Here is a 25,860-nt window from a genome sequence, read left to right on the forward strand (position 1 = left end):
ATGTCTCAGTAAAACATCATGATCAAAAGTAAACACAAGAACAATATGTCTAAAGGCAGAGAGGAACAGAAACCACACGGTGCAGTGAAAGGGAGATTTTATTATTCATTTAGGACTGTAGTTTAATTCTGTGCTTTTTGTTCACCCATAAAAAAATAATGCATAAATACTATTTTATATATATATATCTAGATAGATACACTGATAGATATAATTTATTTATTTTAGTTTATATTATATATATAAGTATGTATGCTTTATTTATGGATGCACAAAAAGCAATGAATTAAACTACAGTCCTAAATTAGTCATATATATTCTGGTGTGTGAGTGTGTGTGTGTGTGTGTGTGTGTGTGTGTGTGTGTGTGTGTGTGTTCGGTTATTTTCTGTTTTGGACAAAACAGTTGTGTAGAGTTTTAGTCTGAAGTTTATATTTGTAACATTCAGTTTGTGGAGTTTATTTTAAATAAACAAAAAAAAAGCGTACTGAAATTTTGCCCCGCCCCATCCGATTAATCGATTAATCAAAATAATGATAATAATAATAATAATAATAATAATAATCTGCCAACTAATCGATTATGAAAATAATCGTTAGCTGCAGCGCTAGTATAAATACTAATCTTCTTGCTTTAGGATTGTTTTGTTGTTGTTTTTTTCATTCTCACTGTATGTAGTCGAGCCTTTTCGGATATCTTTTGGTTTCGGCGGTGATTATTGTGTCGGAGCCGTGTACAGTAGGGTTTGTTGGATGGGTGTTATAATATGTCAAATGCGATTTTCCAATTAAATTTCTATGGAAAGATATTGCATGGGATAGAAAAGAGGGGACATTTTCTGCATCCTGGCGTGCAGGCCAAACCACTACAGACCCAGACATTTCGGTACCAGACTGCTTAGTTTCAATGCTCGTCATCTCAGCTGCTGTGATGGACAATGTGAGCAATTCCGCATGAACAAGGAGCTAAATTTGTTCGCTACTGTCTTGGCTCTTATGATAGACTATATGGTAAACCACATGGTCCTGAGCTTCATGTCATATCATCTTACAAGCAGCTGGGGCATGCAGTACATCAAGCAGTCAATTAATAGCTTTTACTATTACGTGCCTCATATTGACTAGGCTTCAGGAATAGTGATAATGATTAGGCAATCAGTCAGTCTGTACAGACCCTGTAACAGGATGTGGATACACAGAAGAAAGACGTGCACTTCAGAGATCAGACATGAATGATTTCCTAAACATCTGAAGAAGAACCCAATCAATGTAGCGCTATAGATCATGTAGGGCAGCGACTACACTTCTCCGTCCGCCCTGATTTAGCTGATTTCACGATAGGGGTCGATTAAAACTGACCTGGAAGCAAAGGGACTGGGGTGGTGAGTCAGCAGAGTTCAGAGACACACATTTATAAAACATTTCAAGTTCATCCTGCCTCGGTAACAAAGATCTAAAATGATTTTTTTAAAAAGTGATAGTGCGAAACGTACCGTAGACAGTTCTGTTTAATTGGCTTAACTGTGTAATTGTTTGCCTTCGAATAAATCCCAAAGGCTCGAATATCATGGGGTGAACTCCAGGAGAAAATCAGTACTAATTGGTGTCTCAGCGCTGATAAATCGGAGACATTGTCAAGCTCTCATGTCTCTATAAGCGAGTTCGCAAGAGATCACTGCATGTACTGTAGGGAAAAGTAGCTATGGCAGAGAAGCCTTGTCAGGTCTAACCCTTACCTCAGTTTTAATGTGGACTACATATCGTCACCACTTGGAGTGTGTGTGGAAAACTGTGTGTGTGTGTGTGTGTGTGTCACATGCACTGGGTCTTCTGTGCACAGAGCCAGAGGCCAGATGGCTGTAATCACTTGCCATGACTTTCACTCTCAGGCCAAGGAGATTATTGTCTTTTATTCCCGTTGCATCCCTCTGTCACTGTTCTAAGCATAAATGAAACCCTGTAAGAAAATACTCGCCCCTTACCGTCTTATTTAAGAGCTCTAAATAAGCAATGTCTGGATTCAACGCGCCAAAAAGAGAACTTAATGTTACTGTGCAATAATTACACAGAGCGAAATGTCTAGTCTTGACAAGTAATAGTAGGTGCAGATGGAAATGTAAGTACATATTAACGAATGTAAAAGCCAAAAAAAAATTTTTAAATCAGCATTTAATGCTAAAGTTTGCATACTCTGGCATAACATCTTAATAAACCATTGCTTATACAATCATACATATTTTTAAACAGTAGAACATGCTTGATATGCCTTATCAAAAATGCGTGTATTTACTGAAGTGGTTCGTTAGGACTTAATCACTGTTATGTTACTTCTTTGTCTTTAATTTATTTATTCATTTACATGTGATTCATTTTCATATGATTCATTTACATGTGATTCATTTACGTATGATTCATTTACATTTGAAACATTTTCTTGTGATTCATATTCAAGTGATTCATTTTCATGTGATTCATTTACGTATGATTCATTTACATATGAAACATTTTCTTGTGATTCATATTCATGTGATTCATTTACATGTGATTCATTTACGTATGATTCGTTTACATATGAAACATTTTCTTGTGAGTCATATTCAAGTGATTCATTTTCATGTGATTCATTTACGTATGATTCATTTACAGGTGATTCATTTTCTAATTTGCTTCTCTTTAAATCCAGTTTTAGACTGTGATATTACAAAGGTCTTTCCAGATTATTACTTGCTAGACTGTATGAGATAACCCCAGTAAAATTGCCTGAATTCTATGATATAATTATAAAATAACTGTTATGTTACTTAGCATATGATGATGTTTACCTGGTATCTTTCAAATGACGACTCACGTACTCACCTTGGAAAGTAGACCTGAATAATTATCACATTGTGGCAATTGCTATACAAACCTGATAGTTTTCACTTTAAAAAAATAAATAAATAAAATAAAATAAAATAAATAAATAAATAAAATTCGATATGAAAATTATGGAACCGATTTTTTAACGATTATTTTATACTTTTTTTTAAAAAAATGATTTAATACTTTTTTTTTTATTACCAAAACCAAATTTGAGCGATTTTATACTATACTATATACTTACCAGTTTGACATTATTAAACCGCTTTACTGTGATTAAACTGCACACTTTCCTCACTGCTCATCGTCCTGCAAAGGAACCTCCAAGCATATAATCCAGTAGAACACCTCTGGGATGTGGTAGAATGGGAGATTCGCAGCAGGAAAGCAGCTGACAAATCTGCAGCTATTATGTGATGCAATCATGTCAACATGGACCAGACTCTCAAAGAATTCAGGCTGCTCTGGTATCCCTAATAAACTGACAATTTTTTTTTTTTACCCTAAAATTCGATTAGTTACCTGAAACAGTTTCTGGCTATTACTCTCCATTTCTGGTTAGTACTGATACATTTAAAGTGTACCATGTGTACCAGCACTAGTGTGTAGCATCCACCTGGATGATGTGACGGCAGCCATGGTGCGCCGGGACGCCCACCATACACCAGATATTGATGGAGAAGACAGGAGAGTGATGTAGCCAGTTCAGGGATGGAGATTATTAGGGGGACATGATAGATAAATGCCAATGGGGGAATTTATAATGACCACAGAGAGTCAGGACCTCGCTTTAACGTCTCATCGGAAAGACGGAATCTAACGAATGGCTGTTTTGTTGTGACCGTATGCACTATTTTAGCATGGCGTGATGCATTGCAGCATCCGAGCCAGATGTTTTTGGGTGGTGGATGCATTATTAATCCTGTGCGCTTTCCTCAAGCTCACTGTGTCATACGCCTAAGTGACAGTAGCACAGGGGCCCGGCGGGCACGCTCGACCCACTGGCCTGTCTAGGGCACGCCTGAAAAATGGGCTTTAAATATGCATGAAGCTCTGCTGATGCAGATTAGAGCATGTTATCACAGGAAAGCTGAGGAACATGGTCATCCTTCACTAATGCTGATTCAGCCCACACACTTCCTCCAGTTCCTCTCACCACAGACACTACAGAGAGCCCTGTGACTCTCTCACTGGTGGAACGTTAACATCAGCTAATCGCCTGGCTGATTCAGTTGGAGAGTTAACGTTTTGAAAGAAGTGTGCACTCAAATTATAAGGGGTTTTATACATGTTTTGACACGGTGAGCAATGATATTATCTCATAAATTCATTTCATATTTCTGTACTCGAGTATTGTGTCAGTGTTTAAACTCGGTGTCGTGCATTTTTCACGCAGGGCGATTTCTCTTATACGTCGCTCCAGACATGAAAGGCTTGAAGACAGCACTCACATGCAAACTGCGTTCACAGCTTTGGTAATGTGGAATCACAGATGCAGTTTTAATTGAAAGGGTCGGGTGCCACTCTTCCAAAGCAATTAAATGCTCTCATAGGCTGACTGATTGAGCCAACCAAGCATGCAGCCTCGCCAACTGCACACTCCAGCCCTTTAAAAACCATCTCTTGAAAATAATGCTGGATGAGAGGAAGAATGCTAGCACGTTACCATGGCATGTATGTGATTTTTGTTTTGGATTTTACCCCCCGATCTGGTCCCCTGCCAATTCCTGTACAACCGCTAGCTCTCCCGTCTCACACAACAACTACTACTCATGTAGGGTGAAGGCAGTGCTTCCTCTGAGACACATAGAGGCAGCCAACAGCATGTTTTTCGAACTGTTGCTCATGCTGCATCACAGGGCAGCGGAACACACTCAGAGGAAAGTGCAGAGGAAAGTCCCCTCGCTTACATATGCCCATGATTGTCTAGCGTCACTGTGATTGACAAGGGGAAGGGAGTACACCATCCCTCCCACCCAGAGAGCTCAGCCAATCGCCCCCTCGGCTCCTGGCCACAGATGGCTGAACAATTGCCGGGATTTGATGTCCTGTGAACACTTTTCTACTGCACCATTCAGCAGCCCTATATATACACAGTATACTATTTTAACTTCAACTCTTACTAATCTTTATTATTATTATGTTTTAGCGGCTCCATATTATTAGAAAGCCTGTGAACAACTAGGGTTCTTTTCTTTCTTTCTCTCTTTCTTTCTTTTAGCATTATTCCAACCAACCAATAGACACAACAGTATCACTTACTCTATCCTCACCGTAGGTCTTTTCATTTTATACTGAGTTGAACTTTAATATCCAAGAAAATATACATTTCTCTGCCCGGTTAAATCTCGAGGGAATCCTTGAAATTGTGAGAAAGCGGATACAGCAGTAGCTGCAGGTTTAACTCTATTACTCACTGTTCATTTCCAACTGATTCACAGACACTCCCTCCAACAACAGAGAAACTCCAGCCTTCACAGCCTTCAGAAAGTGTTTCATTTACTCCCTGCCAACACTCACGCAGCCCCTGCATCACATTTCCACTGTCCAGCTGTAAAGCCCACAGACATAAACAGTGCCAAACTCAAAGGGACCTATGAAACGTATTTCTGAATCATTCCTATTTAGCGCTGATTGTACTGCTGTATGAGAGAAACAGCAATGAAGACTCTAAATCTGAATATACTAAATATATGTACTACAGTCTACTTAGGTGAGGTCCATAATACATTATTTATTAAGTTTTAATGTGAACGCATTTTAATCCAGTATCCAGGTACTGGAGTATACAAGTTCGGAATCCAATTTGAATAATCATTTCAAATTGTTTTTAAACAAAGTCAGGTTAACTTGATTTCACTGTGCAGCTGTGGCCAACATCTGTCTTTAAACGTGCTGTATCAAAAAGATGACTTAAACAACTAAACAACCAATCAACCAACTAACCAGGTAAACAACCATAGACCTAACCAACCAGCTAAACATCCATAGAACCAACCAACCAACTAAACATCCAACCAAATGACCAACTAAACAACAAACCAACCAACCGACCACAAAAACTACACACAGAAAGACCAATACACCAACTTCTGAGCTGTGCACCGGTAAAGTGTTCAGCCATGACATGTTGTTTTTGATCGTTCTTGAGCTTCACACTCTATTGAGTTGTTTGACGCCAGATTTGTGAAGATAGACCAAAAAATCCTACGACTAGATATGTAAATTAGTGGGCGGCACCAAGTTGAATTGGATCAAGGCCAAGGAATAAGATGAAAAAAGAATTCCAAGTGTAGGATTTACATTTCTTGAGAGACCGTATGGACCTAAACGTACACACTTGTCCTATAGCGCCACCATTAGGTTAACTGAGCTGTCTCGCTTGTCTATCCAAGTTTTATGTCTGTCCGACTTGCCGTATGGTTTGATCTGCACCGTTCATTTTAAGGCAGTAATAATAATAAAAAGTAGAAGAAGAAGAAGAAGAAGAAGAGGAAAGAACAATCTTAACAATTATAAAAAGGTTTCCAACACCTTTGGTGCTCGGACCCCTAACAACAACAACAATAATAATAGCTCTGTCAGAATTATATGGGATATTTATAGCACAGTTAAGCAGCTCTGAGTATGTTAGTGCAAGCCAGACTTTCATGTGGATCCATGGTTGACTTATGACTCAAGCTGAGTCACCATGATTAAAGCCTAGCACCACAACATCAACAGCTAGCCTGGAATCCAGCACCTGTTTGTTTGAACCAATTGTATTTGCTTAGCTCTCGGATCACTCAACATGTCACACAGTTTTGTTGTTTTCATAGGTGAGGAGAATGACGTGTGTGTGTGTGTGTGTGTGGCTGTGTGGTCCTCCTTCCCTCAGGCCATGGCTTTTGCTCCTGTGGCCGCTGTATTTGTAGTGATGGATGGTTTGGAAAGCACTGCCAGTTCCCCCGTAGCTGCAACATGACTGACGAACAGAGCAAGAAATTCTGCGAGACAGCCCACGGCGTCATGTGCTCTGGAAAAGGTAAGACAGAGCTCTCCCAGTGCTGCACTTTATCTGTGACAGCAATGGTGGGAGAGATCAACTGTGGCGCTCCACTTTACCTGTCATGGTGCAATGGAAGTGCAGCAATCATAAAGCACAGGTGTATGCCATAAAGTTAGAATGCACCATAGAGACTGTGAGTTGTCTGTAGTGCACTGTAGCTTTTATGGAAATGGATGAAGAGGGCTACCACAGAGCACACCGGCTCCTTCCATGCTGTGCTACTACAATCCTTGGCATTTACTACATGCATTATGCAAGTCATTTTAAGTAAGGCCTATCTAAAGTTCTCCTGTCTAAACCCTGAGAAAGATCGAAAGCAAAGCAAACCTACAGACAGGAGGCTGTACCGGCAGATTTATTGCTCTTCCTGTAGCGTCCACGTGAAGACGAGTACATTTACTGGCATCCACTGCAAATAGATCACACACGTACCTTTACTAGGCAGACCAGAAAAACAAAAGAAAATCCGTTAGATGTATATATAGGAGAGTTGGAAGAGCCGCGGCGTTCCGTTTCCTGCTTCGACGAACAAACAAGGAGAGACAGGGATTCTCCACCTGCGAGGAAACCTTCACACTTTATTCGCCATCTCCAACATGTGCCCTTGAAATGCCATCACGATGCTACATGCTTTTATAGGAAAGGCCAGGTCAGGCGAGTGGACACTTTAGTTAGACTGCGCTTTGAAAATGTAAAAAGAGATCATAGCGTGTAGCTCAAGTGGCTATGCGGTTCATTTGAATAAGTATTTAGTGCTAGCGTGAGGATTGTTTTCTGAAGGTCACCTGAGTGTGTTTGGAGTATAATTGTAATTGAAATCTGTATAAATGTAATAAAATTTATAAAATAAAATATACTACTAGTACTACTACTAATAATAATAATAATAATAATAATAATAGGGCAAACGGTGGCTGAGTGGTTTGGTTAGCACATTCGCCTCACAGCTTTAGGATCGGCCTGTTCGGTTCCTTCCGCTGCCCCGTGCTGCAGGTTTCCTCCGGGTACTCCGGTTTCCTCCCCCAGTCCAAAGACATGCATGGTAGGCTGATCGGCGTGTCTAAAGTGTCCGTAGTGTGTGAATGCGTGTGTGAGTGTGTATGTGATTGTGCCTTGCGATGGACTGGCACCCTGTCCAGGGTGAACCCCGCCTCGTGCTCCATGCTCCCTGGGAAAGGCCCCAGGTTCCCCGTGACCCTGTAGGGTAAGCGGTATAGAAAAGGGATGGATGGATGGATGGATGGATAATAATTATTATTATTATTAGTAGTAGTAGTAGTATTATATGAAATAGGCCACTATAATAAGGCCAATCATATGCTTTCAGGATCGTGCCACTGCGGGAGGTGCATCTGCTCACCACAGGAGTGGTACATTTCAGGCGATTTCTGTGAATGTGATGACAGGGAGTGTGACCAGCATGATGGCCTGATCTGTACAGGTATGTATACAGTAGGAGTTATACGTATAGACAAACATACATACGTACAGATGTCATCGCAAACCCAGAATTGTGTGTTTATGTCTTTAGCATACTTTCATAAAATTCCATAGAAGAACTATGAACTATGAATGCTCTAAATTTTTCATATTCTTCTGAACAGAGTACATGTTCGGTTAATAAGCGGCCGGGTTTGATTTCAAACAACCGAGTTTTAAAAACAGCCAGTATACATAAAGATGTTTTAATGCGATGCGATCTAATGTACATTCCTCACACAGTGAACGTCAGGCTTTGATCGAGTTGTTATGTGGTGATGTGCCACAATTGTTTTCACTGCAGAGCTGGCAGAGGACAAAGTTGCGCTGTTTCTATGTTAACATATAAATGGGAAATTTCGACGACAGGACACAACTCACTCGATTAATCAGCAATCATTTCAGCACCAGTGTGTCACCTCTGGGCTTCTTGAGGATTTAAAAAAAAAAAAAAAAAAAGCTATAACAAGTTCTGGTTGAGATCCTTTAGTTTACACGACTATATACAACAGAAGGGATTTTGCTACACACAAACAGACCTTTTAACACCTCCACACACACTTACAAACACACTGATTTCTTCTGGTTTGACTGCAGTGTGTTTTAGTGACAGGTTGAGGGTTGTTTGAACGTTACTTCAATCTCATTGGTGGATTAAATTGCTTAGTACCAAGCCTAGACAGATCTGTCCAATCAGTAAAGCCTCACTGCCTCATTCTCTCCTGTTAATGGCCTTGGCCGGGGTCCAACAGGAAGGGAACTCTGGGGACAGTGGTGAATTCCTTTAAAACTAATTTGTGACCAATGACGATAGGAAACTCAATAAGTATTCATTACGGCTCTGATTCTTGACCCTGAAAACATCTGGACAGTTGTTTGAGATTTTGTTTGCTTATTGTTTCAGCAGGCTTCATTATTTATTGCAGTGTCATTCAGCCAATTATCTTGTTCCTTCCACACAAACGTTAGAAACAAGGGGTGACACATAATCGACAAAGGGAATTTATAAATATCTGTTAAATGTCAGTGATTAGCATATTCGTGATTAGGGCGTATGCCGTAATTAGCATATGCATAATGATTATTAAAATCATCTTCCTATGTTGCACAGGGAACACTTGTCTTTTTTTATTATTACTATTTCAACAGACAAAAACGCAAGTACAAACAAGCAGGCAGTGTTTTGCATCTCCTAAGGCACCAGTAATGCACTCAACCTTTATAAGCATAATGATGGAAAATGTTTTCTGCCAGGTTACGAATACTAATTTCACATCCACAAATTTCATGGTTTCTCCAGCTGAGATTCTCATTACCCATAAATTGATGAGTGATGTGGAAAATTCAATGTATTAGGAATGCCTGGTGCTCAATTTCATGCCCCAGGGATTAAAATTCCAGTTATTTCAGTTATGTGAAGCATCTTCACCAAGGGTAAAACCTCTACCTCGACATTAAAACCCTCATTCGGTGCATTCAATCATATATTCGACATTTGCTATAGCAGTGTATTAGAAATCTCTCTATATTTTACAAGCACTGCTGTTTTGTGTCTGCTAATGCTAGACAGGATCTGAAGTAGGGGCTTTTTTTTTTGTTGTCTTCGAAGCTAAATAAAATGTAAGTCCTCGCACTGTGGCAGCGTGTGTCCAGGTCTGTGTGAAAGTGTGCTTTCGGAGCCGCGGGTCGCACGCCACTATCCAATCCCGATCGGCTTATTTATAGTCAGACCAGTGGTGCATGCCGGCTCAAAGAGGCCGATCCATCCTCGTGCACTGAGAGCAGAGTTGAGCACGGTGGAAAAACCTCCCAGACACTGCTGTAGACATCACATCCTCCATCCATCATTAGGTAATAAAGAGCTCACGTCTTACGCTGCATGCTCTCGGTTACAGCAGCAAGTGTGCGCCACACAAGTGTATGGGAAGCCATCCCGGTCAGAAGAACAGCACAGCGTGACCAAACACCTTCGTGATCAACTGGGTAACGTGGCGCGAACCACTGAACAGCGTAGCGCAGAACAATGGACCAACGTTGTGCAGTTTGGACTTCCCAGCATGAGCTACGAGACCTGCGCGACCCACCGAGCATCACAGTGCAAAATAAACCGCTAGAGACTAAATAGACAATCCTTGAAGATAAATGACCCGAATACGAATATCTTCAGTTCGTAAACGGTTTTCTTTCCTCCATCAATACTGTTAAGAATTTCACGACTGTTTAAAACAGTCTCGACTATTCCTGTTTGTCATCTGTTACACGAACTGTTGATAGCGGTAGCCTGAATATTTTAGAGTAGAATTATGGGTAGCGGCTCATCGGGGTGCAGGTCTCGTGGGTCGTTCTGCGGCACGGGCAGGTTTTGTCTACGCGGCGTTTGTCTGCTCCGCCCACGCCGCGCTACCCAGTGGGTCGTGCAGGTGTCTGGTCAGCGCTGCACGGTTCTTCTAGGTAGCACAGTTTGGCCCAGTGTTTGAGTTGATTGTCTTCCCATAGAAGTGCATTTTAAGAACTGGCTCAAATCCTTAAATAGTGTAATATACGATGCACCGATCGATCATAACGTTGCACCGTCCGTTGCACCAAGTTCTTCGACGTCATCATTAACATTGAGGCTGGAACTGTAATTTATAACCTGTATATGACTGCTAAGAAGACTAGTAAACATCAGTAGTTGTGCAAAACCTAGTGGTTTGAACTAGTATGTCGTGAGTATAGGTTTGAACTTTTTTTTTACATTTCATGCTTACGTATAGCAGTGAGCCGGAAAGAGGAAACGTAACAAAAACTGGTCTAAGTCACCCGGTTCTGACTCAGTGGGTCAGCATGTCTGAATGAGCCGGTTTAAGCATCCGGGCTAGTCAAACAGCAGCGTTAGAAGCAACAGATTCAACAGCAGAACAGTTTGTCTCAGCAGACTGATATAGCAATTTCCCAGAGCAGCCTCCACCTGCAGCGAGCCAGCCAGGTGTTTTCAGGCCACTGGTTCTCCTTCAAAACTTCCCAGTAACAATCCTTTCACAGAGCCAGCTACAGTACTCGTGTCATATAAACGAGAAATAAAAACGAGAAATGAAAAAGGAGTAAAACAACAACGACAGGCAACATCGCACAACCGTCAAGGCCAAGAAAAAGTCTAGAAGGTCATGTAGAGACGGGCGCATTTCATTTCCTGTTCCTCTTCTCACATCCTGTTCCAGGAAACGGCTTGTGCACCTGCGGGACGTGCGAGTGCTGGGACGGCTGGACCGGGAACGCCTGTGAAATCTGGGTGGGAGACGAGTACTGACGTTTTCTACAGACTGCTCGTTCATCAGAAAAGGGGCTGCTCGACAGGATTCCATGTTAGTTAGGAACAGAAGCACTCGGAATCTGCTTCATGTATATAACAGTATTCATTGTACTGGTTACAAATCTCCTTTATTAAAACAAGGTTTTCCTCTTTTTTTTTTTTTATTATTTTATTCAAGTCAAACAAATATGAGCAAGAGACATCGGTTTGAAGACACGTTACCTTGCCATTCTTTTGTTTCTATTACAACTATATGTCATGAAATGTTTTATAGGAATGAATGCATACACAGACGTTCACTGATGCCACACAGGAGGATGCAGGTACATGGGCAGGATCCAAACAGCGTGTTGTATTACTGATGCGATTATTATTTGTCAGATCATTGTCTGAGTGTATATCAGCTTGGTACAGTTCTGCCACAATCAAAAGGGTGTTTAATGGATGGAAACAAAGTTAACCCTGCACTCAGGTGAGCGAGACGACAATTACACCATACAATGTGCTTGAGATATACCGCATCAGTCGAGAGAACATGGGAACACTTCAGTATAGGAGGTTATATATTGGATATGAATTCATAGCGGCGGTTATTAAGGAGTTAAGTTGGTAAGATCTATAGAAGAGGTCCAGCAGACCGAGCGAAGTATTCCCGACGATCCTCTGCTGCAGCGCGGCACGTGCATTTATATAAATTACTACGCTTACGGTAGCTCATTGAGAACTCACTGGCGGGGTGGGGGTCTAGATTTTTATTCCGTTTACCCTCTCTGGACTGATCAGAGAAATGATGACATGGCTTGTTAAAAAAAAAAGTGGGTTTTGAACTGTAACACTAAATCTAAAAGATGTTCTATGGTTGTCCGTGGCGCTAGTCAAATGTGTTAACGTGAAACACCACTGTGAAACAAACCGTAGCGGATAAATTCGAATGCTTAACCGTTAATGATTTACTTCATGGATGTACATCAGACACATCAATTTAACATGGATGCAGTCATGTGGGGGGAAGTGGTGGCTTGGCGGTTAAGGCTCTGGGTGACTGATCAGAAGGTCGGCGGGTTCAAGCCCCAGAACTGCCAAACTGCTACTGTTGGGCCTTTGAGCAAGGCTCTTAACCGTCTCTGCTCCAGGGGGCGCTGTATCACGTCTGACCCTGCACTCTGACCCCAACTTCCTAACATGCTGGGGTATGTGAAGAAACTAATTTCACTCTGTATATTTCATAAATAAACCCTCATTATCATGTTAGTCGCTAATCAGGACCTTTTTTAAAGCGAGAAACCTTTACGTATCCGGACTTTTCACGATTTTAATCGAATAATCTACAGTTTAAGGTAAAAATATAAGAACATTAAATAAAGCACTACCAAGGTGTTAAGGTTGCCAAATAACCGCTCAATTCAGCTGTAATTGAACGTGAAACATGTGTCCCCTTATACTGAAGTGTTTATAACTGACGTTATGGTGAAATATTAATATGATAAGAAGTAATAAGAACGAAAACAGCATGTTCGCGAGTGTATAAAGCTCTGCGATAATCCACTTTGACATAATATGCCATAAATCCGTTCAATATATACCAGCTTACAGTGAGCTGACAGTCCAGAAATGATGTGTAATGTGTAGACAGGTCGTTTTGAGAGAATCGCCCACGCTCGCATGTTCACTTGTTTTATATATATATATATATATATATATATATATATATATATATATATATATATATATATGTACGATTGGATATAAGACCCACAATGTCCACTATTAGCCAACAGTTTGATCATCTAAAAAAAGGCTGAGTGCAGTAATATACTGCACATCGTATTGCATTAAGGTTCTTAGTGACGTTACAGTACACCTTTATATAAATATTTTATTCAATATGTTGTATCTGTGCGTACAACAAACACAAACTGTACAGTGCAGACAAACTCTTTGCATATATGTATGTAAAATTAGCAGTACATACCAACATTTCTTGATACACATAGCCTACAAACATGCATTTCTTAAATGCCATCCTCTTCCCATGCAAAAGATGAAGTAATGGTCACACTGACGACTGAAACCTAAGAACGAGTGACAAAGACTTTGCCCGGAGAACAGAAAAATTATGGACAAGGAGAAAGAAAAGAATGAACAACATGGGTGTGTGGTAGCTCCTTAGGATGGACAGACAACAGTACACATCACCTGCATGGAACAGAACACAGTACCATTTTTGCGAGATAGAGAGGAGTAAAAATTAAAAAAAAAGAAAGAAAGGAAGAAAGAAAGGAACTAAACAGACTGACAAACAGATGTACTGTACATTTACTCACCAGTCATTTACAAAAATAAATTCAGCCTTCGTAGGACTAGTCAACTGGTTTGAAGGGCAGGTTAGCCCAGCATGTAGAGTTCATCTGAGATCTGAGAGAATGATCAGTGTGTGTGGGTGTGTGTGTGTGTGTGTGTGTTGTGGAGGCTGTGGAAGTCGGACAGCTGCTCTCAACTCAACTCGTACGCTCTACGCTCCCTCGGTCTACGGCACCGCATGTCATTCTAGCAACACAGCGTCGTACAAATACGCGAGTCGAACTAATGTGCTTCGATACATCCTAATATAGAAAGTAGCTCATAATCCCAATAAATTCCAGAAAATACAGGTCTTCAAATGAAGCCTTGGATATATTTGCAATTTAGCAGCCCAGCTTCAGTCTACATAATAATAACATTCTAAATCGTATTCGTTAAACTAGGAGAGTTATTAAAGCAAGACAGGCTTAATATCAAATCTGACCCAGAGATTCAGAAAATCCTCGATCGTTCGCTAAAAGTCGTGAGTAAATGATGACTCCGGATCGAAAAGTGCTATGAGTTCGAGGCGGAGAAAGTAGGATGAGAGAATAACGTTTGAAGAACATGCCCATTCAGTGCTGACCTACAGTAAACAGTCTAATGATCCGTCGTACCTTTCCCTTTTCTTTTTTCTTTTTTTTTGCGTTTTTGGTCCTTAAGGAAAAGCATGCAGGTGATTAACTGATCGGTACCCCACGTGTCTGGTTGGAATGGACTGTATACTCTAATGACTACAATCCCACCCATCCAGGATTTACTCAAAAAGGCAAAGTTTATTCTGGTGTGAGGGTGAATATTTGTCACAGTGAGCAACGAAGCAAAACTGGACAGAGTGGGTGAGGTTTTAGTGCTGCCCACTGCACTGCACTGCATCCAGTGGGTCTGGATTCTCGGATGGATCGATCGACTTTGGTAAAATCATTCAACAATCAAGATCATTACAAAAGAATAGCAAGTGAGACGAGTGTTTATAGATTGACTAAGCCACTCTTTGTGTGTGTGTGTGCGTGTGTGTGTGTGTGTGTTTCTTGGGGGCATGAGGCACCTTTAACCCAGCACAGACTGGGTACATGTTTTTGCATGCTGGGTTAGAGGTCATCACAGGCACACAATAGGCCAATATGAGCAGTACTGGACTCTGCATGCTGAGCTAGGAAAGAAAACTCTCCTTATTTAATTATGATTAGCTAGTCGTTAAACGTCTATTTGTAAAGCTTTTTTTTTTTTTTTTTTTTTTCAAAAATAATCATAATAATAATAATAATAATAATAATTTTTTCATACAGTGAAGCCATTTCTTGATTTGCATCATACGCCATGAACAGAACACAATACTAACCTTGCCCATGCTTTTGCGGAACAAAAAGGCCCATTAAGTGAACACCAGGATCAGCTGACAGTTCAGCATGAGGGGAGTGCCTTGACCTGAGGCCTACAAGGCCTATATATGTTCCTAGAGCGTGCGCTCTAAGCTATCTGTAAAGAAAAATAGAATTTGGCTTCCTCTATATGCCGGCTTGGTGAAGATATGAGATATGTGGACACGTATGCATCAGGCACCTCCGTGCATTCAGGTGCACTGACTGCAGGAGGGCAATGTGGAGTTGTGGGTAAGTGAGTAATCAGCTTCCAGTGTCTCTTTCTGTACACTCGATCGAGAAAGAGAAACAGTGTTGAGCCTAAGCTAATTCGCATTTCTATAGGCTTTGTGGTGACTCCAGTCCTCCTGAATTATCCTGCATGAGAGCCACCACTGGCACTTCAGTCCTACACAAGTAATGTGTGTGTGTGTGTGTGTGTGTGTGTGTGTGTGTAAGTGTACTGGACGTGTTCACATAGATGGATTGTTCGGGTTGTTAGAAAAATCACACGTAGCCCCTGCAAATGTTTTCTCTAGCACTGGACAAAGAGAAAAGAGTGCGAGTTTGACCAATGAAAGAGAACGCAAAAGAGAGAGAAAGCAAGACTGAGCAGGAGACACGGGAAGAAACTCTATAAAAACATTTCGAGGACGACAGTCCTGTTTTCTTGCAAGTCAGTCCTTCCCCAGAGCATAGCTGGTGTTCACTGTGTATAGAAAATAGATCTGGATTAGACGCTTCTGATACAGGGCTCAAAAAAGTAGTCACGGGTGACCATCGGCGGGACAAAGATGGCCGCTGCTCGACGCCCCCCCCCACCCCCACCCCCCACGGCCGCCGTTCCACTCTTCGTTCTCGTGGATTGTCGCAGTCACGGAAAAATGGGTCGCGGTATTGTATGTGCAGGCTGGGGGAGAGTCGGGGGTGAGGATGAGGGTGAGGCTGAGGGGAGGCGGCTGAGGCATTCCATGGTGCGGGCTGAGCTGATTCGTCCAGTCGAATCCTCCTCGTCGCTACGCTTGGTCACACTTCTGCAATCGATTTTTGCCAAGTGGATGGAGAAAGTCAGAGGAGAGCAGAAAAGGAGGAGAGGAGGAGAGGGGCTCGTCTGGACCAGGTCCGTAGAAGAGAGAAGGAGAGCATCTTTCTCTCTCTGAGCCGAGGCTGGGCTATGTGCTGGGCTTGCTCGCCTCCTTGCTGACGGGCTTGCCTCCGTTCATCACGACCGGCTCGCTTGTGCTTTTAGCAGGAGGTGCAGCGGTTTTGGGTAAGGTCTCTCCCACATCGTGCAATGATGGCTCTCGGTACATTGCGACTGCAGGAGCAGAGCACGCACACACACACACACACACACACACACACACACACACACACACACACACACACGTGAACAATAGCCTAGGTGAAATAATGAGCCTGTAACTAACTAAAAAGCCAGAATAATGCCTGCCTTCTCCATGTACGAGTTCGAAACACGCTTGGGTGAGAAGCGAGCGTTCATTAGGCCAGCTCTGACAGAGCCTGTGTGACTTTGTCAGTGTTTAAGACAGCCTGTCAGACAGGCTCCAGACAGAATGCCACATTTCTGAAAGGAAGGGGGGCCTGATCTCCCAGGATAAGTTCTCCTGCTTATACAGTATAACAGAAACCCAGCTTAGCTCTGCACCACAAATCCCTTGTTTTAATCCGAGCCGCTGCACAGCTCCGATCTCTTGTTTACCTCGGGCTGCAAACAGGTGGCCTTTCTGCATTTGTGGCTATATAATGCACACAAATCAGCACGTGAGAAAGAAGCCTGGGAGGCATGAGTCTCTCTGCCGAGCCACAATAAAGTCTCGACATTTCTCATACGAGGACAGGACAATCCTATCAGCTCCACACAAACCATGGCTGTAAATTTCAAAGGCCACTCATCATTATGAGCTACATTTCACACAGGAAGTAAAACACAACATGGCGCTCGACGGCTGAGGAATGATGCCTGCGTGGCGTGGATCGGGTTCAGACTTATAGTAGAAAACTGTATTAATATGAATCTTCCTGTTCTTTCCTTTTCTAAATTCTCTCATCATTTACAGTCTTATTTTATGCCATCTTTGACTTAGGAAGGCATGAAGAGGTTTATATGGACTGAATTTGAACTCATATAGCAACAATAACACACACAGATATCAACGTCTCAACCACTGAGCCACCACTGCTCTATTATAATATCAATTATTATATAATAATATCAGATTATTTTATAATATTATGCAATATATTAACAGATGATATGATTATATAATCATTATACTACTGATAATGATAACAATAATAATAATAACAACAATAATAATAATAACAACAACAACAATAATAATAATAATAATAATAATAGTAATAGTAATAGCAACTAATGCTAATGATGATAACAATAATAATAATTTAATAACAATAACAACAATACTACTACTACTACTAATAATAATAATAACAGCAATAACAGTAGTAGCCATAATAATAAATAATAATAATAATAATAGTAATAATAATAATAACAATAGTAACAACAATAACAATACTACTTCTACTACTACTACTAATAATAATAATAATAATAATAATAACAGTAGTAGCCATAACAATAATAGAAATATTATAACAGTAATAATACTAATAATAATAATAACATACATGTTATATAAGTAAATATTTATTATTGAGTTCTTATAGATCTTAGCTTTAATTCAAAAATTGCTTCACTTGAATTGAATTCTGAGTGAAAGTTGTTTGTTTTTTTGTTTTTTTTCAACTAAAAAGCGCCCTATGGCTCCGATAAACATCAAAACATTACTGTACACGTTTAAACAATGAGGCTGATATATATTTGAATAGTTCATTAAATAAACCTGTGCTGAATGTGTTCATGGAACATTAAGGATAAATGGGTCTCTGCCGGCTGAATAATTGAGAACTCCTGGTTTAGAAGAGCTTGAGTAAAACCCTGCAGAGTCAAAGCAAACCAGAGGGGAGCTGGGTTCACCAACCAGGTCCCGTAGCACTCGTTACCTTCTAATGGCTTGGGCAGGAAGTGAGCAGCTGGTTTGGTTTTCTTCACTCGGTTGCCTTTCATTGCCTGGCCCTCTTTATTGAGACCCAGAAACCAGGCTCTCCCTGACTCCTGCTGCCTGTACAACATGGACGAGTAGATCACATAGTAGTTCTCGAACACTGACTCTTTGAACTTGCATTCGGCTGTAAAGAGTTCCTGTGTGAGAGAGAGAGAGAGAGAGAGAGAGAGAGAGAGAGAGAGAGAGAGAGAGAGAGAGAGAAGGGGGTGGGGGGAGGGGGTTCATTAAGATTTGCTGTTGATTTGAGGACTTGTGACTTGTTTGCTACATGAAGGCGGTATATGTATACGCAGGTTTCATATTAAAAAGCTTTGCCACCAAGATGTTAAAAAAAAAACAGCATGTATTATGACCTCATTTCAAAATGGACGCCCTCTAACTCCAACGACAGATCTTCAGCATGGGATTGAGATATTACCGATGGTTAAACACGATTTACAACACAGAAAAATATCTTTTCGTCGCCGTGCTTTTGCCGAACAAGGTCTTTTTGTTATACTTCATTCCTCTAGACATGCTAAATAATATTACCTGTTAGATATATTATACGGCCACGCTAATCCTACGGCAGAGCCGTAATAAGACGTTTTAAAGAATCCCGTACACGATGACGGTGCCATCATTCTTCATGATCACCGCTCATCTACGAAAGATGGCTTACGAAGCCTTTCGTTTTCAATACCGAACTATCTCTCTTTATTCGATGCCATTGGTGAATGCTGCGGGTCTTGTAAATTGCATTACCTCGCGATTTATTGCTTTTGATTAAAGTTTGTTGGCGCCGTCTGTCAGTTCAATAACTCCGCCACTTCATAAATCCAGGAAGCACGCTGCTTGTTGCCAGCATCGAAACAAGCGTGTGCTTACTTACATATGCTAATAAATTCCACACTCTTATATAATAAGCGGTAATAACAGTCCTGTTAGATTAAGCACCAGATCCATCGTGACTTGACGTGCAATAAACGCCGCAACGCAAATCCACACTGTGCCAAAACCAATCTGTTGCAATCGAGGCAGGTATTAATGCGATAATGCCGTATCGCAGGCCAGTTCAGACAGAACTGATATTTAATTTTGCGCCGAGCTTCTTACAGGGCATTAAAACACAGACGAACACCTGCTTTCACTTATCAGTTTGTTGGGTTTATTTTTTGGATGAAACCTTTCAGAATTCTCTTTGCAATCCTTCATTGTAAAGCATTGTATTAACAAGCATGTTGCAGAACTCTGTAAATTCCACCTGGTTATTTTAATCTTCTGTCCAAACGCAGGCAATCCCACTGCGATCTCAGTTATTACCGCTTGTTAAATTGTTCCCTGTCAGCTGCAGACAACCAGTAGCTTTAGTTTCGAGGAGGAGAGGAGGTAGGGACTAAGTGGCACGTTGGGGAGATGTGATGGCTGACTGAATGGGGCAAAATTGCATTATGTAAGGGAGTTGAACTCGGATGTGTTTTGGAGGGTTCTCCAGTCCCCTTGATTAAACACTAAAGGGAGGCTTCATTGACTGCACCAGCACTGCGTTCATGCTCCAGCAGGATATAATGTATGTGTATCATTTTTAGCTCCGTGTTAAACCCTCCTGAGTGTTTAGCCCTCCAACACCAGCTGTGCCACAGTGTTGATCTAATGAAGGGTCCTCTCGAAACGTCTCAGCGTGCACATGGGCTCAAGGTTTCCCCAGAGCACATCCGAGACGTCCATGGAATCACCTGAGGATATTTCATTCCTGCCACTTTACTATGTGTTTGAATCGAATTGATAGTAAACATATTTCCATTTTCATCACTACAGCCAAAACCCAAGCTCTTGGAGACGTTTTAGGGGCAGTGGGGGCTTGGTGGGGGGCAGTGGGGGCTTGGTGGGGGGCAGTGGGGGCTTCGCAGTGGGCAATGGGGGCAGTGGGGGCTTCGCAGGGGGCAGTGGGGGCTTGGTGGGGGGCAGTGGGGGCTTTGCAGGGGGCAGTGGGGGCTTGGCGGGGGGCAGTGATGGCTTGGCGGGGGGCAGTAGGGGCTTGGCGGGGGGCAGTGATGGCCAGACTCTGGGTTACTGATCAGAAGGTCGGGGGTTCAAGCCCCAGCACTGCCAACCTGCCACTGTTGGGCCCTCGAGCAAGGCCCTTAACCCTCTCTGCTCCAGGGGGCGCCGTATCATCGCTGACCCTGCACTCTGACCCCAACCCCCTAACACGCTCGGGTATGCGAAGTAAACAGTTTCACCGTGCTGTATGTGATCGATAAAGACTGATTATTTTATGCACTGCAAGACATGGACACTTTTGAATGAAAGAATTACAGCATAACCATTACAACGGCAACACTCACGAATATATACAGAGGTATGCAGGCTGCCTGCACTTGTACTAAAGCGTGCAACAATTCCATAAATGACACGAATAACAAAATAAGACCGACTGAAGGCCGACGCAAGCGACGTTTTTTTTTTTTTTTTTTTCTTTTTAAATCCATGGCTGCCTGTGTCACTTCAAAAAGGTAATTAAAGATTCATCTCATCAGGTGAGGCATATTGCTCACTGGATGGTAACAGTAATTAGTTAGATGCTTTTTAGATAGAGCATACTGAACACTCATTTCCAAATCATGCGATGGCACCAGATTTTCAGCATGGCACAACCTGACACCGAGCCAGCAATTAAAACTAATTACAGTGTTTTACATATCAAATACTGAAAGGATGATCGTGACAGAGTCCCATTTTCATGCTCAAGTCTGCAACTGACTTATTCTAATATATCTACTGTATATTCATTCAAGAAGAATTAACCGAGACGACAGTGGGCGCAGGTTCACCAAAACTGGACCGTTGAAGATTGGAAGAACATCACCTGGTCACCTTTTTCCAGTCTGGGCGAGTCTGAGCCCACCTGTTTTTGGCTCAAGCTTCGATGTGCTTTGCATCGTGAGATGCTTTTCTGCTCCTCCCAATTGTAAAGAGTGCTTAATTGAGTAACCGTAGACTTCCTGTCGGCTTGAACCGGTCTAGCCGTTGTCCTATCACTTCTTCGATGCGGCATTGCTGACCACTGAACTGCCACTAACTGGATGTTTTTTGTTTTTCGCACCAAACTCTAGAAAAGTCCCAAAAAGACCAGCGGCTTCTGACCTACTCGAACCAGCTCGTTCAACACCAACAACCATGCCAAATGAGATCAGATTTTTCCCTGTTCTGATGTTCAATGTGAGAATGGTTAAATACACTGTGCGCTTATCACATCATTGGCTTGAATCGGATCTCGGCGTTTGTCTAATGTCAGCAGGGTTTTGATGTTTCAGACGTTGACCGAGTTAGAAATCATCGTAACATACACACGCTGCGTCACAAAGCAGTGTTTGGAAGCCAGTGCCGACGCCCTTCGATGCTTATTTTGACTTTATAAAGACGACATGAAAATCTGAACGTGTCTTTCTAAATTCTAAGCGTACAGGCACACAAAATGAAAAAAAAAAAAAAATCCAGACCATCTCTAATTCAGATCTGACAACGGCGTTATCTTATTTCGTATCTTAATTACTAAATAGCATATAATTTTTTTTAAAAATTCCGAGGTTAAAAACTGTATGTACTTAGTATCGCATATATAACGCACTGGAATATTTCATCGCGCCCTCTTAAACATAACACGCTGTTATCTGGGACGAAAACCACGATCGAATTTCACTGAAGTGCCGTGATGACAGCAGATCGAGACCGAGCCGTGGTCCAGCAGAGACGTGCTACATGAAGGTACTGCTTCCCTGAGAGAAGACTACACCTCCTACACTCCTACACATCACTCCACTGAGTGTGTGAACGGCTGCCAGAGGTGCCGGTGCAGGACTCGGCTAGTTGATGCCAGCAGCTCGCCGTGAGCTTCTGTTTGATTTTGCACTGTAGCCAACAAATGAGTCAGGTGACATGCGCCAGGGCTATCCTCACCTTGCTCTCCACCATGGGAACATTGTTAGGGAAAAGCATTCGTGACATCATTCTCTTTCCGCTGATGCTCTTTTAACAGCCCTTCATTTTCTACTATTAAAACAGCATGTACGTTTCCACTGGGTTACCATGGTAACACTCAAGGGGTCCTGGAAGGCAAGTGATTTTTTCCCCCCTTCTTTCTTGTCTCTATTTCGAGCTATTGTCTCTTTTTTTTATTGTGGGAAAGAATGGCAAGTCTCCAGAGAACCTCCAAACGACATGACAAGATAATTACTCGAATGCATTTAAGCAGGTACCGGATGGTGCTTATTTCAGTCGAAGAGCTGTGAAGGTGTGTCAGTCTGGCATAGTGCAGGTCAGCTACGTACTCGACAGTCGACGTACAACGATGCTCCAATAAAGGTAACTGAGGAGAGAAAATGGGAATACTTAGGAGACATGGCGGTTCATTTCCTCTGGGCTCAAACCCGACAGCATCCTACGTCTGGATCTTGCACGAAAGATTCGCTCCACTTTGAATGTGTGGCCAGAATTGACCTTGGCCAGTGCCAGCATAGGACAGCCTGCTTTAGACACACATAATCAGCCTATCCTGCTGAGAGAGGAGATGAGGGAGAGACAGAGGCACACTCACACAGATTAAGATAGAATGAGAGGGGTATTGGAAAAAAAATTTTTAAAAAATAAAACGATGGTGGCTTTGAGAAAGGAGTTGAGAAATGGTGCTCTGGGTCAGTAAGGGAGACAGAGAACAAACAACAACAACAACAACAAAAAAGCCAAACGGTGCTGAATATATAATACAGAAATACAGCTGAAGGAGAAAGATAGAAATGAAACGGGAACGAAACACACGAGCAGAGGGAACGAGAAGACCGAACACGGTTTAAACCGACGCACGGTTTGTTTGCCGATGAATGAAAGTAGATGAGCGATGGGGAGGAAGTGCTATTAGCATGCAGAGTGATCCCTCATAAGCGTGCAGAAACCAGCAAAACTGTTTATTAATGCTGTCAGTATAAAGCCTATTAATCCATGGAAAAAGGTCATTGTTCAGGAGGCTGAGTCGTATTTGCCGCATCTCGTCACTCGTACAAACAAGAAGGCACAAGAAGTGTAGATAGTGTCAGCGGAATCTATCAACAGAAAAGGGCAAAACAAACAATATTGCTAATCGCTGGAATATAGGATGCCGTATTAATTAATACAGGAAGCCAAATATGTGGCTATTTGGGGATTATTATCGGAACATGTGGTGGTGGGGATGAGAATGGCATCGACCAGACGATCGAATCATTCAAAATTCTACTCGGAATATAAATGTCGAAAGGGAAAAACGTTTTTTCCTCAACGGACAAAAACGAGACAAGACTGCTCGATCAGACGAGGATGCAATCTGAACGAGAACGAATTGATTTATTTGTTCTTAGGCTAATATATCAAAATTCGCTAGCTGAAAGCACCGTGCCTGTTGGCCTCCCAACAAACTCACTGAATTAACGTGCTTACTAAAAGTGTATCGTTCACGATGAGTTTTGTATGCTAATGACGCTGCTCTCGTTGGCTGGTTCATTTGGGGAAGGGTGGGATCGGGACGTCGTGTCATAGACGAGTGCAGAAAATAAGTAAATGTAAGTGATTGAAACTAGTGCGGCAGGTGAGGACGGTTCGGCAAGTCCAGGATTAAAGATCGGGTCCTTAACAAGCGTCGGGCGTGAAATGAGATCATACATATCGAATCTAAGGTCACCGGAGGAGTATTTTGAAAGATATTTTGCAGGTAAATTCATTCAAATCCATTCAAATTCATGTAAAGCCCTAAGGTTTTTCTTATTGCACGCTTCTCTGTCTGTACGGTGGATTTTGAACCCGAGTGGAACGTGGAGGTTTTTATTAGGTATGGACCTCCAGAAGCGCTAATGAGCAGTACGTTTGGGAGGGTCACCTTAGGGATGAGTCCAGAGAGCTTCTGTAGGCTGAATCATTGAGTCGGTTGTTGGCTCAGGAAGAGAACGCGTTAGAGGGGTAACATTTAAAGGCATTTTCTGGGATGCTTAAAAAAAAAAAAAAAAAAAAAAACGTCAGACAAATTTACTCATGGTTTGTTGGATTGGTAATCCGACATAGAAGCCAACAGGTCATAAAATGTATATGTTTTTCTATCAATATTGGACGGCTTTTTGTGATAGATTACAGCATGCTTTAAAAAATTCCGCTTGAAACAAGTTACCGATACGGAATTAAATCCAGGGCCATTTTCCATGATAGTCCGGCTAGACGTTAACATACATCTCGATATCTTTATCGTCTATCTTAATCTTCCTCGCCTCTGTCCATTTCACACACACAGAGTTGTGTAGACAGACTGCCACTTGACAGCACTTTAGCTTTTTAAAGAGCAGGCTGAGCCGAAACACTTCAAGCTCTTACTAACGCCTCCCAGAGGAAGGAGACCCTGTGCATAGACTTTTTTTTAACATGGGCTGTGCGAAAAGGTTAAATCCCTGGACACTTCAATGCTCTTTAAACAGCACTGGTCCATCTCTCTTGTGTCTTCAGATAGACAGAAAGCATGCAATCGCACTTCCAGTGTGACGTGGGTTCAGAGGAGAGAGCAGAACGAGGGTGTGGGGAGGTTATACTACAGTACAAGGCAGTTTTCAAGTTCAGTTGTTAGCAAAGTTACGCAACAAAATATCGCCCGTTTCCAGTGTTTATAAAACAGCCAAACGACTACAACCTTGGTTTTAAAAAAAACGGTTTTGTCTGATTAACAATATCGATTCATTCGTCTTCAATAATCGCTTTATCTTGGACAGGGTCACGGTGGATCTGGAACTTATCCCAGGAACTCTGGGCGTGAGGCTGGAATACACCCTGAATGGGGATGCCTGGTCAGTGCAGGGCTGCATGCACATACATCCTCACCTCACACCTACGGACAATTCAGCAAATACTCCATCTGAAAGTTTTCGGAAGGGGGAGGAAACCGGAGAACCCTGAAGAAACCCACTGGACACTGGGAGCACACGTAAAACCTCAAACAGACAGTAACCTGTGCTCAGGATCGAACCCAGGAACCCTGGACCTGTGAGGCGGCAACGTCACCTGCCTCATGACCACGCCGCCCTGTTCCTAACAACGCGCCGACGTCAAAGCTAAAACAAATACTGATTAACCCATCACTCAGTACTGGTTTCCTGTGAGTTATCAATATCAGACCCCTTTCTTTCTAGGATGTAGCTTATATTACATGTATATAATCGCATTCATTGAAAGGAAGTAGAGGTAGAGGCTCAAAACCCCACACGGAACGATGAAGTGCTCACGATCCAGCACTGTCCACCAAGAAACCGAAGATCTTTAAATTGAAGCCAGCCTGGTGGCAAAAGGGCTGGCTCTAAACAATCCACTAGGTATTACC

General features: G+C 42.1%; 2 protein-coding genes across 3 annotated transcripts in view; one reads left to right on the forward strand and one right to left on the reverse strand.

The window, feature by feature from the left end:
• Positions 1 to 11,829, forward strand: part of itgbl1 (integrin, beta-like 1) — a 56,379-nt gene extending 44,550 nt beyond the window's left edge. Inside the window, exons 9-11 of the mRNA XM_017469048.3 lie at positions 6,736 to 6,882; positions 8,234 to 8,347; positions 11,586 to 11,829. Of these exons, the coding sequence (XP_017324537.1) occupies positions 6,736 to 6,882; positions 8,234 to 8,347; positions 11,586 to 11,674 (350 nt within the window). The 3' untranslated portion in view covers positions 11,675 to 11,829. The remainder of the gene's footprint in view (positions 1 to 6,735; positions 6,883 to 8,233; positions 8,348 to 11,585) is intronic.
• Positions 11,830 to 13,426: 1,597 nt separating this feature from the next.
• fgf14 (fibroblast growth factor 14) overlaps positions 13,427 to 25,860 on the reverse strand; it is a 138,556-nt gene continuing 126,122 nt past the window's right edge. For both annotated transcript variants that reach the window (XM_017470915.3, XM_017470914.3), the window contains exons 4-5: positions 18,433 to 18,631; positions 13,427 to 16,696 (exon numbers count right to left, since the gene is read on the reverse strand). In XM_017470915.3, the coding sequence (XP_017326404.1) occupies positions 16,551 to 16,696; positions 18,433 to 18,631 (345 nt within the window). In that variant the 3' untranslated portion in view covers positions 13,427 to 16,550. The remainder of the gene's footprint in view (positions 16,697 to 18,432; positions 18,632 to 25,860) is intronic.

Source organism: Ictalurus punctatus, chromosome 6 (genome assembly GCF_001660625.3).
Source record: "Ictalurus punctatus breed USDA103 chromosome 6, Coco_2.0, whole genome shotgun sequence".
Classification (NCBI taxonomy): domain Eukaryota; kingdom Metazoa; phylum Chordata; class Actinopteri; order Siluriformes; family Ictaluridae; genus Ictalurus; species Ictalurus punctatus.